Source organism: Diadema setosum, chromosome 13 (assembly GCF_964275005.1).
Source record: "Diadema setosum chromosome 13, eeDiaSeto1, whole genome shotgun sequence".
NCBI lineage: Eukaryota > Metazoa > Echinodermata > Echinoidea > Diadematoida > Diadematidae > Diadema > Diadema setosum.
In genome coordinates this window covers 3589637-3609245 of record NC_092697.1, presented here as the reverse complement: position 1 = coordinate 3609245, position 19609 = coordinate 3589637, and the positions used below count along the sequence as shown (strand labels likewise).

At 38.6% G+C, this 19609-nt stretch overlaps 1 protein-coding gene across 1 annotated transcript in view; it reads right to left on the bottom strand.

Moving 5' to 3' along the window:
- The window catches only part of LOC140236992 (CMP-N-acetylneuraminate-poly-alpha-2,8-sialyltransferase-like), a 55444-nt gene extending 39899 nt beyond the window's left edge, over positions 1-15545 (bottom strand). The window contains exon 1 of the mRNA XM_072316939.1: positions 15218-15545. Coding sequence (XP_072173040.1) covers positions 15218-15404 — 187 coding nt within the window. The 5' untranslated portion in view covers positions 15405-15545. The remainder of the gene's footprint in view (positions 1-15217) is intronic.
- Positions 15546-19609: the final 4064 nt, after the last annotated feature.

Sequence of the window (19609 nt, the reverse complement as noted above, 5' to 3'; positions counted from 1 at the left end):
AACAGATTATGTAACTATACGTGTACTTTACTGGTGGAACTACGGCGCCATAATGTGGCAGACCGAGTAAATACGTTTTGATCAAAAAGGGAGAAGAAAACTTTTGGGGGTCCTTTTTTGTGTCTTTGTTTGTTTGTTTGTTTGTTTTTTTCCTTCCTTTTTTTCCCTCAATGATCAAGACCTGACGAAATAATGTCAGCAAATTCTAGCTTTACAGACATCAAGGATGTTGCACAGTATATCTACTACATCGTGGTTGGCTGACGTCACTGTGAGATGACGTGCAGCACGGGCTACTTCAAGACCACCATCATAAAAAAAGAAAGAAAGAAAGAAGCAAAACAAAACAAAGCAAAACAAAATCAGGATACATGTGGATTCACGAAACGATTCAAGGATGAGCAAATAAGATAATCCGGTTGCATGACTGCATGGATATGTGTAATATTTGCCAGGTCATGGCTAGTTTGCAGGCACAAACCCTTGTTGGTCGTAAAGGATGCAGTGTAGTGGTGCGTGTATTAGTCTTGGCGCATGCAGACTCCTATACGACCAACAAGGGTTTGTGCCTGCAAACTAGGTCATGGCTGGGATTGTTAGTCGTCACATTATCACGAAAGGCATCGTGCATCCACTAGTGCAACACAACCATCAGACACTCACGAAGTCTATACATACATTGGGAATAGGGCATATATGTTATACAGGACTAGTAATTAATTCATCAAAGAGGTCACCTCTTTGTAATTCACTTATTTTTATACCGGAGAAAACGATCTTCATACGGAAGTTTCAGCACCATTTCAATGGATGGTATAAAGTGTATTCACGTGATGAAAATACTAACCATGCAGAAGACTATTAGTAACCTTTGATATACGATTATTTAAAGCAGCAAGTGCTGGTATTTCTACGCTTACATTTGATATATTTCACATTTTCACATTGTTTGAGGTCTGCAATTCATTCATGACAATGTGTGAATGGATGTGAATGAAACCGATATCCGTGTACCAGTGCGAGAAAAACACGCGAAACTTGGGTAAAACGAAAACTTGGAAACTTCGGTCTATAACTGGATATCTTTCTTTTTGATTGAATTTGGTTGTTTGAGCACACGGGGGGGGGGGGGTGTAATATTATTCTAACAATTATTGTTCTTTGGCTGATTAAAAGCAGACTTTACGAACAAGACACTGTCCAATGCTGTCTGTATTCAGTGTAGACAACTTTTCTCATAGGTCACTGAAGTACGTAGTATATACACAAAAAAAAAAAACAACAACTAAAGAAGACATACGCAAAGTGATGTCTCGCCTGCATAATCACAATTTGTATTTTGGTAATTTGACACGGCTTCCAAGCAGAGATTTATACACTATGTCACTATACATTGTATGCCATGAAGATCCGTTTCATAAAGCTTGTTATCAGTGACAAGTTGTGATAGTTGTTACAAGCTACTGAAATCCTTGCACCTGATTGGATGAGAGCAAATTTGTCATAGAAAAGTGGCAGTTGTCACTGATTTTTAAGTTTTATGAAACGGTTCCCTGAAGACGATGTATACTGTTTTAATGTCAGGAAGGGCAAAGGTCATCAAAGGTCAAAATTACTTGCTAGTACAATAATGCACTGTAGTAACTATCTAGTATTAAGTGTGAAAAAAAAAAACTTGTTAGGACAATTTGAAAATGAATAAATTAGCAGAAACAAAACGAAAGTACATGCATAAAACCGATGTCATGAGTAAAACATCATATGATCACATTATGATTCATAGCACACTTCTATGAATTTTTATCACCTGCTGATTTATACTTTTTTTTAACGTTGTTTTGTGGCACGTTCTGGTATTTACGAAGATTTAGAGACTAAATACAACATTAGTTGTTAAAATGAAAGCTTTCAAACAAACAAATTGCTAGACAATAGCCTGTGAGTATTATGAATGGTGTCAAGTGGCTCTACCCATGTGCCTGGTTTAATAAGAAAGACCAAATTCACGTCTAAACTCAACACGATGAGTGCACATAAGTGATCACGGTAAGTTCATTAACCGTTTGACCTTTGACATTGTCTGACCTGACCCATATTCACATTTATTTTGATCGGCATCTTTAGGTGACGTACCTAACCGTGTGAATTAAATGGTCATAGCTCAAAGTTGTGGAAAGTTATTGAGAGGACAGTGTATAATCACCCAAATATTGTATTTTTAGTGTTTTGCAATGCAAGTTCATTGACCTTTTGACCTATTTTTTTTCACATTGTCAGACCTGACCCATATTCAAACTTGACCGTCGTCTCTATAGGTATCGTACGTTATATAGTACAGTGTAGGCCTAGGCCTACATATTTGATGGTCAGAGCTGAAAGCTATAATTGAGAGTAGGTCCTACACCCCAATATTGTGAGTACCAGTGTTTGTCAATGTAAGTTCATTGACCTTTTGACCCTTGACCTTGTCGAACTTCACCAATATTCGAAGTGATTGGCATCTTTAGGTGATGTACACGTCCCAGAATTCTTGTTCTGCGGTATATGCAATGCGTGAGTTTGGTGGTCATAGCTCAAAACTTTGGACGGAAAGTTCATTGACCTACTGACAGCTGACCTTGTCGGGCTTCATCAATATTCGAACTTGACCTGGATCTTAAGTGATGTATACCTGTGGTGCGAATGTGGTGGCCACAGTTCAAAGACCTGGAAAGGTACATTGAGAGCACACCACAATACTTCGGATTACAGTGCTTGTCAGGTTAGTTGATCGACTTTTTGATCTTCTCGGGATTCACCAACAGTCGAATTTGACTAGCATCTTTAAGGTGATGTACCTGTGGTGTGAGTTTGGTGGTCATAGCTCAAAGCTGTGGAAAGTTATCGAGTTCACCACTTTACAGTGCTTGTAAACCACGGAAAGTTCATTGACTTTTTGAACTCTGACCTTGTCGGACTTCACCTATATTCGAACGTGACCAGCATTCTTAGGTGATGATACCTGCGGTGTGAATGTGGTGGCCATAGTTCAAAGCTCAGGAAAGTTATTGAGAGTACTGCAGTACACCAAATTGCCGCCGACGACGACGACAATGACGAGGATGACGACGACGATGACGGAATAATGACGCCTATGTCTCGCTTCCGCTGTACGCAGACGGGATAAAAAAAAACCCACACAAACCTCGAACAACAACGTGAAAGTAATTAGGTTTCAGTCTCTTTCATTCCTTCCATGCAGGTTACTCAGGTCGAGGTACAACTGTAAGTTAAAGATTGCGATAATACCTTTGTCTTTGGACTGGGGTTATAATAATAATAATAATAATAATAATAATAATAATAATAATAATAATAATAATAATAATAATAATAATAATAACAATAATAATAATAATACTAATAATAATAATGATAATAACAACAAGGGGTTAAATGGGTAGTTGATAATTTATCGCCTGTATTATAAACAATATCTTTATGGTAACTCTATAAACAAACAAGCAGAAGGGCTGGTTATTATAGGCAATAACATCATCATCGCATCCAATCCCGAGAAATTGGTGGTGAGCAATATCGACATTTCATTAAAAAAAAACAAAAACAAAAACATGCCAAAGTTTCGTAATTTTCGTATTTATCATATAGTGCAACCTCTGAATGTTTTGTAAGGATTTACCCCCAGCAATATGAAGCCATAGGGCCTGCCCTGTCTGCGAAGTGCGCACATATACCGGTGCATACAACGTGTATGTAATTATACTTTCAACGTGTGCATGGAATGACGGAAAGTTTAATCAAATAAGGCAACGTATAAATCGATAAACCAAGAAAGGACGTACAAATATTGGCAAAACGGGCGGAAAAGTACACAATAACATAACTGTGTGGCAGAGCCGAGAGGGATGTGTGGGATTCAGCTGTTGTTGACATTATCACCGACGTTATCTTGGATGATTTATCTGGAATTTCATATAACGGGAGTGCGCAGGCGTGGGCAGTGAAAAAATACATTTATGGATCAAGGTGAAAGTATAGTAATAATTATGATGATGAAACACCCCCTTCCCTATGTTCTTTGTTGTTGTTGTTGTTGTTGTTGTTGTTGTTGTTGTTGTTGTTGTTTTGTTGTTGTTTTGTTGTTGTTGTTGTTGTTGTTGTTCTTATCGATGTCATGCATAAGACCGAATTTTTCTCGCATCACTCACAACATATAGGCCAGGGATGTTTAAAGGTCATGTTTACATTTGGGAGCAGTGATTTTTAAAAATGTTCAAAATATTATTTTTGATGCATATGTGTAGGTCAGTTGTATCACAAAACATCCTACCATATAACATTAAAATATATAATATAACCCTAAAATATAAGGAGATATCACTATTTTACTCAGTAAACCATAACTGTAGACGGTTAAGTCTGGAAACATTTTTTGTTCACATTTTGTGTACTTAAAGGGACTGTATAGTTTTGGTTGAGACTTAATTTCAGGTTTCTAACATTTTTGGTGAGATAATGAGAAACCTCTTATGAAATATGAAAGTGCAAAGAGCATGTAATTCCACGAGGAATTCAACATTTTATTTGATGAAAAATGGTTTTGAAATGGCTGAGATATCCAAAACCGAGCGATTCTAATAAGTGTGGGACCCACACTTTTTTACGATTGCTTTGTTTTACTTTGTATTTGGACGTTTCAGTCATGCCAAACCCGATTTTCATCAAATAAACTTTGAATTCCTCTTAGAATGGTATGCTCTGTACTATTTCATAAGTGTTTTCTTGGTATCTCGCAAAAAGTTAAAAACCCAATTCTCATCTCTACCAATCGGTCGTGATTTGGCAAAAAGGTGTATGTCTGAAAAATATCATGTTTTTGGTTTTTACCATTTGGGGGGTTTTCGATGCCGAAATTTTCATGTGACCAACTTTCGTAAGTCATCGATCATTTGTTTCCGAGATACTTGGGGCTATCTCTGTATTATTTTATCAATTTTCCTGCTTTTGATTAGGCAAAAGGGTGTATCTTTACATACACCCTTGACGTACAATGACGTACCAGGATAGAGAACTACATGATTTGGCAAAAGGGTGTATCTCTAGATACACCTCTAACCGTGCACGCTGGGGAGCGCTTAAAGATTTGGCAGATAGGTGTATCTTTAGATACATCCATCTGCCGAATGAATCATGAATTATAGTTGCGAAGTATGATAAGGCAGAAAGGTGTATCTTTTATACTCTGTGTATATTATATACTCTGTTGTTTATACGTGCTGCTGGCATGTATGTGTACCGTTTCACCGGTCGGTGCGGTGGCGGGCCATGCTCCTGACTTAAAACTGGCAGCCCGTTGCACTGCAGAAGTTTCTCCTTGTTGCTAGTCGGTGAGTAGATAGAACCTAATATCTAGAAGTTCAGATCTAACGTTTGTCCTAGACTTCTATGGCCACTTCTATGCCATTAGATGCGCAGATTCGTAAAATCTAGCATTTCTGTTGAAATGACAGCTTTTCCGGCAAGTGTGGCTGTGGGATGAGAGTTCTCTACGCTTCAAAATGACAGTGATCCCTGCACTGTCCGTGCTGTGCACTGCATGTAGAAGCCTGTACATAGTTAACTATACACAGCCCAGTCGCTGTACATGGTACGTCGCGACAGGGCTGTACGCGCGCGACCACCAACCACTAGGAGAGCGACGTAATCGTATTACGATAGCTTTGAATTTTGATACTTAACATCATTTTTGTCACCTCAAACTCAACGAGTATACTTTTCAATATTTACTCTACATCTGATGCTATCAGTATTCAAATGTACGCAATGAAACTTACCGGAATTGATCATCATATCCAGCATGTCCACACCGTACACAATCTTTCACGCCAGGCCTAACTATACACAGCCCAGTCGCTGTACATGGTAATGTACGTCGCGACGTACCATACAGCGACTGGGCTGTGTATAGTTAGGCCTGGCGTGAAAGATTGTGTACCGTGTGGACATGCTGGATATGATGATCAATTTCGGTAGTTTCATTGCGTACATTTGAATACTGATAGCATCAGATGTAGAGTAAATATTGAAAAGTATACTCGTTGAGTTTGAGGTGACAAAAATGATGTTAAGTATCAAAATTCAAAGCTATCGTAATACGATTACGTCGCTCTCCTAGTGGTTGGTGGTCGCGCGCGTACAGCCCTGTCGCGACGTACCATGTACAGCGACTGGGCTGTGTATAGTTAGTATATAGTGTAATGGTGTGCTGTGTGACTGTAAGATCGGCTACCCATTACGCTATGCGTATGGGGCTGTTACCTAACAGACATTTAGTGGCAGTTACACACAAAGGTCTAGAGAAAGATGTGTCCCTGTCTTTGGAAATGATACTTGGATGTACTGCTCAAAGTGCTCAGTGGATGCAAACAGTTAAATGATCCTACCTGAATTTTCACATTTATTGAATTTATTGCAAAAATTGGGAGCAGCATGATAACTGCGTTTTTAAGAACAGATACATGATGTGCAAACAACTGCCTCTTTGTTTGCTAAAGCATTCAGTAGAGAAAACAAACGAACCTTTTGTCGAAAAAAAGGGGCACAAAGCTAAAAATATGATGAATCATCTCATTGGAAGTAGAAGTTTTTGGAAAAAAGGGAGGAGAAGGAAGAAGAAAAATTCTTCAGCTGTAATCCTTAACCATGCATATCCATGAGACCATGTTTTGTTAATATTTAGACTCTAGGGTGAGTTGTAATTTGCGCACATTTTTCTATGTTTGATGAACAAGTTGTGCATCCTGGATTTTTCTTTATTGTTATTTTTTAAATCTTTTTGTAATAATGAAGTAAAGATTGTCAAGAGTTAACATTTGATTAGAAATGGTCTCACATACATCCTTCTCCCTACAAAATCTCTGGTATATTTTGTTATCGTTTAATTTGGCAAAAAAAGGTGTATCTCTATATATACACCTTTTTGCCAACTTAAATGCACGATTTCTCACGGTGCATGAGAAGATACACCTTTTTGCCAAAATAGCGTGGGTTGCAGTCCCTGTAAACGTGATTTGGCAAAAAGATGTATCTCTATACATACACCTTTTTGCCAAGTTAAATGCATGATTTCTTACGGTGTATGTGAAGATACACCTTTTTGCCAAAATAGCGTGGGTCGCAGTCCCTGTAAACGTGATTTGGCAAAAAGGTGTATCTCTATACATACACCTTTTTGCCAAGTTAAATGCATGATTTCTTACGGTGTATGTGAAGATACACCTTTTTGCCAAAATAGCGTGGGTCGCAGTCCCTGTAAACGTGATTTGGCAAAAAGGTGTATGTCTCTAAACATGCTAAACGTGCTAATTCTGAAGTATTCTTTAAAGTTAGATGCAAGAAAATTATCAGGAAATGAAATTTGAAGTGTATACTAAATCATGGAATTGAATCCCTGAGCGTTGCACAGTTTAGGTGGCTTCTACGGTCAAGGAAACTGCCAAAACTTTAAAGTCGATTTTCTCAGCTTTGTAGTCGCTGTAAAACGGCAGACATACACCTTTTTGCCAAATCACGACCGCAATACTGTACCATCCCTTTAAAAATAACATCGATTACACTGGTTCATATTTTACATTGGTTGGTTCTATCCCTATCTCACATTTTAAAACTATTTTGAAGCACTAATGCTGGGTTTTTGTTTCACCTGCAAATGGTAATCCCTTTAAGTAGATCAAAGATTACAACAAAATAGTTCGTTGTGTTTCACAGAACAGAAAAAACAAACAAACAAACAAACGTAACTAGAACTATCACTCAATGTGATTAATATCCCCTCCCAACACTGAGGGAGTTAGCTCAACCAGCAATTACTTTGTATGCTTTTTATTGGAAAAAAAAAAGACACCATGGCAATGTATTGTATTGTTAAACATTTTGCTGATAGTCACAAGTGCCACACTGTATCTCAAGTCAAGTGCTCAAAACTTGAGGGAGTAAGATAAGAAAATCAGCAATTTCTATGATTTTCATTCAAAATGTTTGTTACCATGGCAACACAATGTTTGACATTGACAAAAAATGAAGTTTTACACAACTATTTATCACAGCCGTCATATGTGCCAAATTTCAAGTCAAATGCTCAAAAGCTGAGGGAGTTAGCTGAATTCATATCATCGCATAATTTTCATTCAAAATATGCTGTTACCATGGCAACACATTTCTCAATGACGAAAGATGAATATATTTTGCACATCTAGTGTAGGTAATACAATGGTCACATGTGCCAAATTTGAAGCCAAATGCTCACAAACTGAAAGAGTTAGCTGAACCAACATTTTTGTACGATTTTCATTCAAAATATACTATTACCATGGCAACACATTGTTCAACAATGACGAAAGATGAAGTCTGCACATCTTCGTACAATTATAACGGTCACACGTGCCAAATTTCAAGCCAAATACTCAAAGACTGAGGGAGTTAACTGAGTCCACAGTATTTTTGTATGACTTTCATTCAAAATATGCTGTTACCATGGCAACGCATCGTTCAACAATGACGAAAGATTACGTTTGCACATCTATGTACCATAGTAGTCACATGATCCAAAATTCAAGCTAAATGCTAAAAGACTGAGGGAGTAAGCTGAATCCACACTATTTTTGTATTAATTGAAAAAATGCTGTTACTATGGCAACACCCTATTGTTTAACAAAAACAAAGATTAAGTTTGCACATATACGTACTATAGCGGTCACATGTACCAAATTTCAAGCCAAGTGCTCAAAGACTGATTGAGATAACTGAATCCACAGTATTTTTGTACGATTTTCATTCAGGATTTTATGCTGTTACAATGGCATCGCATTGTTACGAAATATAAAGTTTGAACATCTATGTACTATAGCCGTCACATATATGCTAAATTTCAAGCCATACATGTACAGTATGCTCAAAGACTGAGGGATTTAGCTGAATCCACAATATTTTTGCATTCTTTTTAGTGAAAAAAAATGCTGTTATTATGGCAACGCATTGTTTAACATCGACAAAAGATGTGTTTCTGCACATCTACATACTGTTGTGATTACATGTGCCAAAATTGAAGTCAAATACTCAAGAACTCGGGGAGTTATAGGTCAATACACATATTTTTGTATGATTGACAAAAAAAAAACCAACTGCTGTTGCCACGGCAACAGATTTATTCACAAACAAAAAAAAAATAATCCCAAATTTCAACTGAATTGCTATAAAACTATAAAAGAGTAGTTCGATCCACATTTTGTAAGATCTCAAAAAAAAATTGCCGTTGCCATGGCAACGCATTATGCAATACTAACGAAAAAGGTGTCTTACACATCTTCCTTTGATAGTGGTTACACATGCCAAATTTGGAGTTAACTGCTCAAAAAATGAGAGTAGTTCGATCCACAAGTTTTTATGAAAATATGCAGTTGCCATGGCAACGCATTATGCGATACTAACAAAAAGGGTGTCTTGCACATCTCCCTTTGATAGCAGTCACACATGCCAAATTCGGGGTTAACTGCTCAAAAAATGAGAGAGTAGTTCGATCCACATTATGCAATATTTTTAAAAATTTGCCGTTACCATGGCAATGCATTACGCAATACTAACGAAAAAAGTGTCTTGCACATCTTCCTATGATAGCGGTCACACATGGCAAATTTGGGGTTAATTGCTCAAAAAATGAGAGTAGTTCGTGTCACAAATGTACACACTAGCAGTTATGTACGTATGATGTACTGCATGCATGGTTGTTTTAATGTGTATGTACACAGGTGGACCAGATTAATGGAGAACATTCTATATGATATAGATATAGTACATACAGGCTGACCAGATGAGTGGAGAATTTTCTAGGTGGAATACAATGTAACTACAGTACATACATGTGACAGGAAATACATTATAGCTCACTCAATCTAGAATAATTTCACCCATTCCAGAATGTTCTGGGAAGTGCTTACATATTTAGCTGAGTGAGCCACTGTCCCTGTAGCCCAATGTGATTGGTAGTTATTTTTGGCAATTATGTTATGCACATAGTTAGGCAGTGAGTCATCCAGGATTCCTAGAACTTGGACTTGCTAGTATGTTCAAGTGTGTGGCCCCAGGTTGGAGAAAATTACAGAATGTACTAGAAAGGGGTGAATAGATATAAAAACCGGAGAAATTCTGCAGTAGGCAGAGTACCTAACACCATTGCTCTGAGAGTTACGTCACTTCTGGCTCTGAAGCGACTTGTTATAGTCAGTCCTGTGTTACCTGCTAACCTGTTATGTTTGTGGAGATAAGGCCTGGGAGACATTTTGCCTGCAGAGAACTAATTTGCCTACATCGGAGATAGACTCCATATTTTAATGTCAACGGACATTGTTACGGCAAAGCTGTGACGGGCTGGATTCCTTGCTGGACATTATAAAGTGAATCATCATTCAACGCATCGACTGGACGTGGTCGTCAAAGCGTTGGATTCTGCACATTTCGCTGTGGACCTATACCCTGGATCTATAACGTGGATTATTGCAAACGGTGCCTCTGGATTTACGTTGGAGGAATCATTCATCGGTGCATCAAGGATCATTCACTTGTGCATCGAACATCGTAGTTGGACATCACCAGGGGACTATATGGACCTTGTGATTTAAGATGTGGATGTAACACGTGTAAGTGATGTCATTACCGATTCATGATTGTTTCTATTGATCATTACTGTACTGATGTAAAAACCGATTACGAGTCTGTACCCACAATATCACTGTTAATAAATCGCCTGAACATTAGTTGATGGTTTCTTTTGTGCGATCATTCTCAGAGTGATTTTGGTCGTAACATTCGATCCACAAGTTTTGATGAAAATATGCCGTTACCATGGCAACGCATGCGATACTAACAAAAAAGATGTCTTGCATATCTACCTTTGATAGCGGTCACACATGCCAAATTTGGGGTCAATTGCTCAAAAAATGAGAGAGTAGTTCGATCCACAAGATTTTGCAACGGACCGACCGACCGACCGACCAACCGACCGGCCACCCGACCTCAGAATGATTCCTATAATACCCCCATGTGGGTGGGGGATAACAATCTGATAATATTCTATTCATATTCAGTTTGGCGATCTGTCTTGGCACATTCAACATACGGCACCGCAAGAATAGAAAGAGAAATTACTAACGCTTGGTGCATGTTTCAGCCATGGACCAGTCTGTGTGTATCATAATATATGGCCTTCGTGAAAACAGAGGAAAAGTAATGCAGACGGACGAACGATATTGCAGGTATTTCATCGAAGTCGGACCTACATTGTAGAAACTGAAGAGTTTTGGTAGTTCAGCAAAACAGTTTTCCTATTAAACAGTATAGTGTATAATAAATCAAGGAGCAACTGCTCACGCTATAGTTACAATGAGGAGATTGGGTAATATAATGTCATATTCAAAGCACATTAAGGTATCACATGACCTGACGCGCACAGATCTTCCCTAAAATAATTTCTTTTTTTTTTCTTTTTCGATAGCGTAAATGAACACGTTGTATCCTCTGTATCAAAGCAGAGCAGCCTTGTAATACTAGTAACAGGGGGTGTTTCATAAAGCTGTTCTTAAAGTGATATGTATACGAACGCCTAAAGAACGACTGGTGATCAGTTCTGTACAATTTCAGAATTTCAATAATTCAGCACAAGAACTGATCAGCAGTCATTCTGAAGTCGTTCGAAACTTTAAGAACAGCTTTATGAAACACCCCCTGAACACTGAATGACTTCCGGGAACAAAATGTTGCAGCTGCAAAATTGTAGACCTGAAAAACATGATTTTTAATTTCCATACCAGCAAGAAAAATAATATTTTTGTGTACTACTACTACTGGGAGAGTTGGGCGGTGTTAAATCAGCGCCTCCTTTGGTTTGCATGTCATGTTCGATAAATGACTGCTCCTATTCCATCATACCGCGATATGGAGATATTTGATTACCGCATACACTTAGATATTTGATAACATATACACGGAAACACAATCGTGGAGGCACAGGAGGAACAACGCCCAGTAAAATAAACACAAACTATATAGTGTGAGACTATGCAATGATAAGTGTGATACCAAGAATACCTTCTTGGTGATGCAAATAAGAATATTTTACTTGCTATAAGATGGCTTAAATCAATTAAATTGCGTTAATTTATATTCTGATCGATTAAGTGCCTTCTACAAATCTCGAGAAAGCTAGAAATCTGGATAAAACTAAGAGCTTATAACAAAAAAAAAATAGTTTAGTGTATTTTTGTCTTTGTTTTTGTTTGTCCTCTTTTCTATTTATTTATCTTTTTTTCTTTTTTTTAATGCTGTTTTGGGCTTTGGGATGCGCAATGGTCCGGGCAGGTCTTGATTTCATTCATGACGCGACGCCAATGGTGGACATTATACAGGGTACTTGGATGGAGAATATCCGTCCAAGACGGTGTACAAGGCTACATCACTCAAATGATACTTTATGTTATATGTTACTGTGCACTTTGGACGGTCTGTTCATAAAGTTAGGCATAGAGCCATGGGGGGGGGGGGGAGGGAGGATGGGGAGATGGTCTACCAAGAGTACTAATCTCCCAGTTTGCTTTGGACTGTTTGTTTTTTCCTGTTCCATGATAATGTTGCTGTTTGTTAGTTTGCTTGTCTGTTTGTTTGTAGTCTGACCATGCCAATCTTTGTACAATTTTCCCTGAGACCAAACTGCATTATAGATACACTACAGTCGATGTAAACAGATGCCAATGCACAGCCGTTTCCAGGATAAATACGAGATTGAATGTGCCTATGATTCAAGCTAATGCACAGGCTAGCTTGCACATGGTCATGTGTCGATTACAAGTCCAGACTGTCTGTCAGGATCACTTCAAGATGTTTGGTGTCTTCGAGGTCCTGACCAATGAATTTCAGAGTCGTATCCAAGCTATTTCTCTTTCCTTCAGAAGCAAACGTTATATACCTTGCGTTCTGTTCTTCTTGTTGTTGTTTTTTTTGTCATTGACAATCATCCCAATGTTCTGAAACCGTGATCAGACACCGAGACAGTACTAATTTACTCAATAATTCTGTTCGTGGCGAGGCTTGTCAGGCGTGATTAATGTCTCTACCAGGGTTGCAGCTCCATAATTGTCGGATATTGTTGTATTCTATGAATATCGTCGGTATATAACATGAGTATCCTGCACCAGTAGTATAATCATGAAATGTCAATCTATAGATACACATATATCATCGATGATGATGACACAATACTGATAATAATGATAATGATAAACGATGATAATTACGATAATAAACATGGTTACAATAAACTGTATACGTCGGGCAAGCTTTGAAATACACCATGCCGCTTTGAAGACGAGTGCAGTGCCTAGATTTGATACACAAACTAAGAGAACAGAAAGGTTATTTGTACCAATGTGTACTTGAGATAATCATGGAATGATGGCTTATAAAGCATTTATCTTTGTTTTTTCTATCCATATCAAGAGATCCGGTCCAGATCAAAGGACACGGCTTGCCACTCACACGAATGGCGTACATAGAGACGGGAAGTGGTTAGTTCACCGTTTGTAATAACTGCGGTTACTACCTACCTGAGTCATTCACCGTGCGAGTAACAACTGTCAAGTGACGTGGGAGTGACAACTGCACGCGTCATGAACGTAGGCCTACTTCTCTTTAAAACGCACTTTATACTAGACCAAATTTTGTGTTACTAATCGAGGATTTCTGTATCACTTCACTGCTATTTCTTTTTATTTGGGGGGGGGGGGAGGGGATGCTTCAAAGATTCTCTTCACAACATACAGTACGATCAATCGGCACTAACCCGAAGCACACCCGTGACGAAGGTTTGGGAGATAAAATCCTCTCACGTACAACCAGATTATTCTTTCAGTGTCTTCCGATTGACTCTGTAAACTGCCCGGATAGAGACTGTCGAGATTAATCCAAGCATAGTAAATCTGCGGGCATATTTCTCTCTTCTCAAGATACATTTAATCATCCTGTCCGATTCAGAGTCATAGATCCGATTTCAATTAAAGTACCCTCTCTGATGTGCATCGTAAAGTCACAGTTAGTTTCGGTTTGTTTGTCTCTTTGCAAGTAAATTTAATGAGAACATACGTGTATTAATGAGCACATGATGAAAGTTTCAGAATGGAAGACCCTGGATATGACTATAATACTTAATAGGTCCTACATTAATGTACATACATTGTATGTATGTCTTTGATATTACTCATTCTACAATGTATTATGCCACAAGCAGCAATATATAGACATGCCAACAAATTTGATACACCATCATCATTCTCATCATTTATACCAAAGTATGGTAAGCCTAGATCAAACTCTAGGTGATTATATGATAAAAACTAGCATTAGTATTCATATTCGTATACATTGTCATTGACATTGTACTTGTAGAGCAATAGCTAGTGGTGCAGTGAGTGCTGGTGATCCTTTTTCGTCTACTACAGGTAGCAGATGTTTGCCGAAAATGGAGCTATTTGAATTTCTGCATTCCATGACTAGGGTCTGATACTAATTATCTATAGAGTTCTGCTGGTGGATAATATATTGACTTGTAAAAATGTATGCAGATCTACAAGTACTAGAAGCTACTAGTACATGTCTACAACGTCCTTTTCATAGTCGACCAGATGATGTAAAAAAAGACAATATCACTCCCGTGGCATGGTAGACGATACATCCGAAATGAACCGAAAATATGAAGGTCCATCGTCAATCGTAAGAAAATGAAACAATTCTAGAGATAATCATCAATCATGTTACAATAATGGATTTCCATGTAGACATACCCCCGAATGAATGCCTCCGCGACCCTGTGTCAATAGAAACAATCACTGCCAACATGAACAGCGAAAGTGCAAGTGTTGAAGTCGTGAGTGTACAGAGTCAGTCAGTCAGTGTACAACCATGGAGCCACTCTGTTATTAGCTCCATGGTACTACTACTACATACACGCGGCTACATAGATCCTAAATGAAATGAAATATGCAACACACGCAAAATTCCTTCACTGTGATTAGTGAAATGATTATCAATAAAGCATCTGTTACATGACACGGTTTTGTAGCACGTAGAAAAATAAGATACACAACAAAAGGAACTATGTTATTTCTTTTATACATACTCGGTAAGGAGAAATACGATAGGGAATTCCACACTTTGTCCCCGATAGGTGAATTATCCCTTTTCCGTCGAATCTTGTGATTGTGGGTTTTGCAATCGTTCTGTTCCCCACAACCTCCGGTAGCGGTAGGGTATGGAGTCCTTGTGCGGTACGTGGACTCGAAATCGAGCACCACTTCGTTTATCATCGTTCCTTCACGAGACGTTTCACGATTGCGTAGAAAAAACAGTGATTCCACGATAGTCCATATCACAGGGTGAATAACATCCACTTATTGGATCCGTTGTCATAATTTAGATCCATCAGCTCTGAACATCGTCCATCTGATATCTGACTCTGAGTACTGATGTTACTTTCGCTGTATGTACACAATATTCCACGTAACTACCGCTCGCGCTGCTGCATGCTGCACACACGGGGATTTCACACCGTTACTAGCAGTCGCATACGTAGGGCTCGATCGAACGCACACACACTGCAATTCACCTAGAACGTGTAGCCTTTTTTCACGCAGGGTACATTAAAAGAACCTCACCCCTACTTCTATGGTCCTGAATGATGATACTAGTACTAGTGCTGAGTGTACAAGGATTGAGATACAGCTTATGACATAGTCTACATTCTGAACTTATTTGATTTTTCCGTCGTAAAATCGTGATACGCACTACTTGCTTCAAGCATTATGTTGGTGCAATCCTGAGAATTTATTCAGATTCTCAAGATTCTTGCTTGGCGAGGCTCGTACAAATTGTACCATTACGATAGGAATGTAAAAAAAAAGGGAGAAAAGTTTAGAATCTAGTCTACCTTCACTCCATCCCTGCGCACGGGCGCTCAGCAATGGAGTTCGCTAGCTCCCTTTTCAATTCGCACTTTGCTTGGCCGTCTGCGAGCGTACCGTGCACTGAGTTTACATCATCAGCGAAATTGTCGTCACTAAGGGTGGGTACAATAACGCCGGCGTAGACACGCTGCTGAGCGTCTCACCTATACGATACGTTTCAAAAGATTCAGTATTCCACTCATTATACTCATTACAACAGCGAGCCAGCGGCTTACGACGTACCCCACATCAGAATATTAAATCCCTTTAGAGTGTGGCTAGCCCTTAGCCATTTACTGAAGTTTTAGTTTGTTTGCCTTGACCGAAAGATCGGTCTGTATCTGGTCGTCGGGGATATGTTCCGCGGAGACTGCGTCTGACTTCACCGGATCCCCTCCTAAACAAAAAAACTAAAAGACTCCTCCGGACAGACGAATCTTTCTGTCTAATGTTTGCCATGTCATGTCGAGCTAGCTTGGTACTAATGACTGCGAGGAATCTGTGTATTTCGAACTGGACTTGGATATAATTTTGGTGGCCCGTTTTGTGTCACCCGTGGATACGCGAAACCGCTTTCCCATTTGTTTATTTTTCTTGTTTCTTCTTCAAATGGCCTTTTATTTTGAGTCACCCGCCATATTTGTTTTTGTTATTTTGTTTCTGTGTTTGTCTCAAGAGTTTGCTCGCCCACTCACCAGTTTTCGAAAATTAGAATAAGAAAGGAAGGGAGAGGGGCAGAGCCGAGAGTAAGGGGGAGATACTAGCAGTCCGCGTAGAAACACCACAAAAATGAAGAGATGTCCATTCTGTAACTCAAACAAGTCTCAATGTTCAGTTAGTAGTGGCTGAACGTGGAGTGGAAACAATACTGATGAATGACTAAAAATCATATCCACTGCCCTTTCCCTATTCATGTGACTGCGTAAACAACAGGTGTCTCCTCAGCAACCTTCTCTCAAGATCAAGATGAGAACTATGTGATACCTATACTTGAAAAATCCTTAGCCCTCATGGCATCGATTATTGCACCTGCTGTCTGTTTTTTGTTCTTTTTAAGTAAAATATGATTTACATACACCTGCAGAAATTGACACTTATTATCATGCATAAGAAATGTGTGAAATAACACTGATATAACATGATCGCAGTTGGGTAATGACGATAATACAAAATATTAGCCGAAAAGGCATAACTTATATTATGAAAACAGTTTTGCAATCTAAGAACGTTTCCGATAGTGTAGGGCCTATATTATGCTCCCCCGTGATTACAAAATGGGGCCATTATAGTTTTGCAAAATTCTTGTAGCATTAACGAATAATCAACCATTCTTTAAACATAAAAAGAGAGTGAATAGCATGAAGATGTTTTGTGAATACGACTGCTGTAGGGCACATTTTAACGTTCTATCTATCGGCCTATCCACTCGACTGAACGGAGGGCGCTCTAGGGGTCTGAGTTCTCGTCGGTTGCTAGACTAGTCTCGCGCGATGACCCTCGCTTGCTGCTCCTATTATACCATTATAGCTGGGGGGCCTTTGCCAAAGACTAGCCATTTACAAGATTCCATTTACTGTATGAGGCCAGTGGCCCTCTGACGAATTTATCGATTAACATCAGTTCCGCCTCTTCATTAACATAGGCCTCCACGTTCAGTCCGTTCGTTTGGTTGGTTTTTTTTTTTTTTGATGAAAAGCAACAGACTGGAGATCCTCCGCTTGATCGCAAAATATTGATTTTCCTGATCGCCCGGGAATGGCCTTAAGCAAGGGCACATTGGGCAGACTATACCACATGACTAATATGCTTGTCATTCTTTTATTTAATCGCGACATGGAGGGTTTTTTTCCCCCTTCATTAATGATATCATAGACAGTAAAGATTGAGAAGCAATAGACCTATAGTTCAATATTCAATGTAGGCCTACCTAATTCTAAAAAAAAAAAAAAAAAAAAAAAAGTTTTGGTGGTCTGACCCTATATGGCAACGTGTGTATGCCATATTTCCCCCTCTTTTATTTGTTCAATTTCTATTTTCATTTATCTATTTAATTTATTTACTTGTTTATTTATTCATTTATTTATCTAATTAATGTATTAATTAATTAATTGATAGACTGATTAATTTAGTTATTTGTTTATCTATTTATTTATTTATTTATTTATTTATTTATTTTGGTAAGGGAATGATATTCCACTTAAACTCTTTCCACCTTCTGACATACTCGGACCAAGTTTTGTTTACCGGTAGTCATTGAATGTAAAACGACTTCATTTCCAATGAATTTGAGGCTGTAAGACATTTCCAGCCTCCAGTTGAATTGATCTCATAGGTACATAATATTATTTTTGTGATTATGTAGATATAAGTACCACTCATGCGGCACTCTGTGTTCTGTTCAGATTTTTCTTCTTCTACTCTAAAGAGTTACTTTGTCAAAGCTAAAATTGTTTTGGTTTTGTAAGTTTTGTTTTGTTGGTTTTTTTTTGAGGGGGGGGGGTCTAGTGCCTGTAATTATTCTTACTTGTAAAAATGGTATTATACACACATTGTATTCATGACATGCGTTCATCAATTTCTGTAATACATATTGTAGGCCTACTGTACATTTAGATACCAACGGACTTTCTCGAGTGACGTGCGGTTTTTATCGATGCAGTTTGTACAATGTTCTATCTTGCAACAAAACATAACTTTGAAACAATTAAACTGCCGCATCCGGTATAGGTACTATAACAGTGCTACCTCATAAAAATAGGTTGCGCGTATTATACGCACTATACGGTACTGCTAGTAAAGAGTATTAGGGCTTGCAATATTTGTTATCTAGGGGTCTTGTTTGTTTTTTGTCTCCGAGTCCCCTTGTAAATGCAAGACTGCGAGATTTACACGCACTTTCATCACTGCATACTATGCTGTGTAGACCTGCGAATATGCCGATAGAATGCTGCACTTTGCTTTATTCTCATGACATCTTCACTTTTTGAACCAAGAGCTTTGACTTGACTGCATGCAGAGGGAATCATTCATAATCATGTTACATGCGTCAGTAGGAATTAAAACTGCCTACACACACGCCAGTGCACAGTGCAATGCATATTTCCTTGCCCCCCCCCCCCCGCCCTCCGCTGCTTTGTATGATGGTGTAAGGTTTCACAATTATTATCGAAACTGCCGCCTGCTCATGTTGCATCTATACTTTATCCGGATATCTCGAACGACGATGGCTGAACAGATGTACAACCTTCACAGTAATAATATACGTTTGTATCAATAATAATCACATGCCCAAATTTGTCAGCAGACGCTGTGCTTTGGGTAAACAAAGTGTAATATGGCATATCATGATAGTATTGCAACTGCTTGACGATTTCAAGCGTACCCCTTTCTTTAACTCAGTCACGGTTCGCCAAGCTGACTTCTGATGCCTGTCATTCCAGGTCATCGCAAACTTATACCTTTGTCTCTGTCGTTCACTTTGTCGTTCACTTGTGTATTTAGCTGCGCGTTTAGTGTTGCCAAGGAGGTTCAAGAGAATGGAGTCACAACTGTCGTATTTCCTTTGAAGT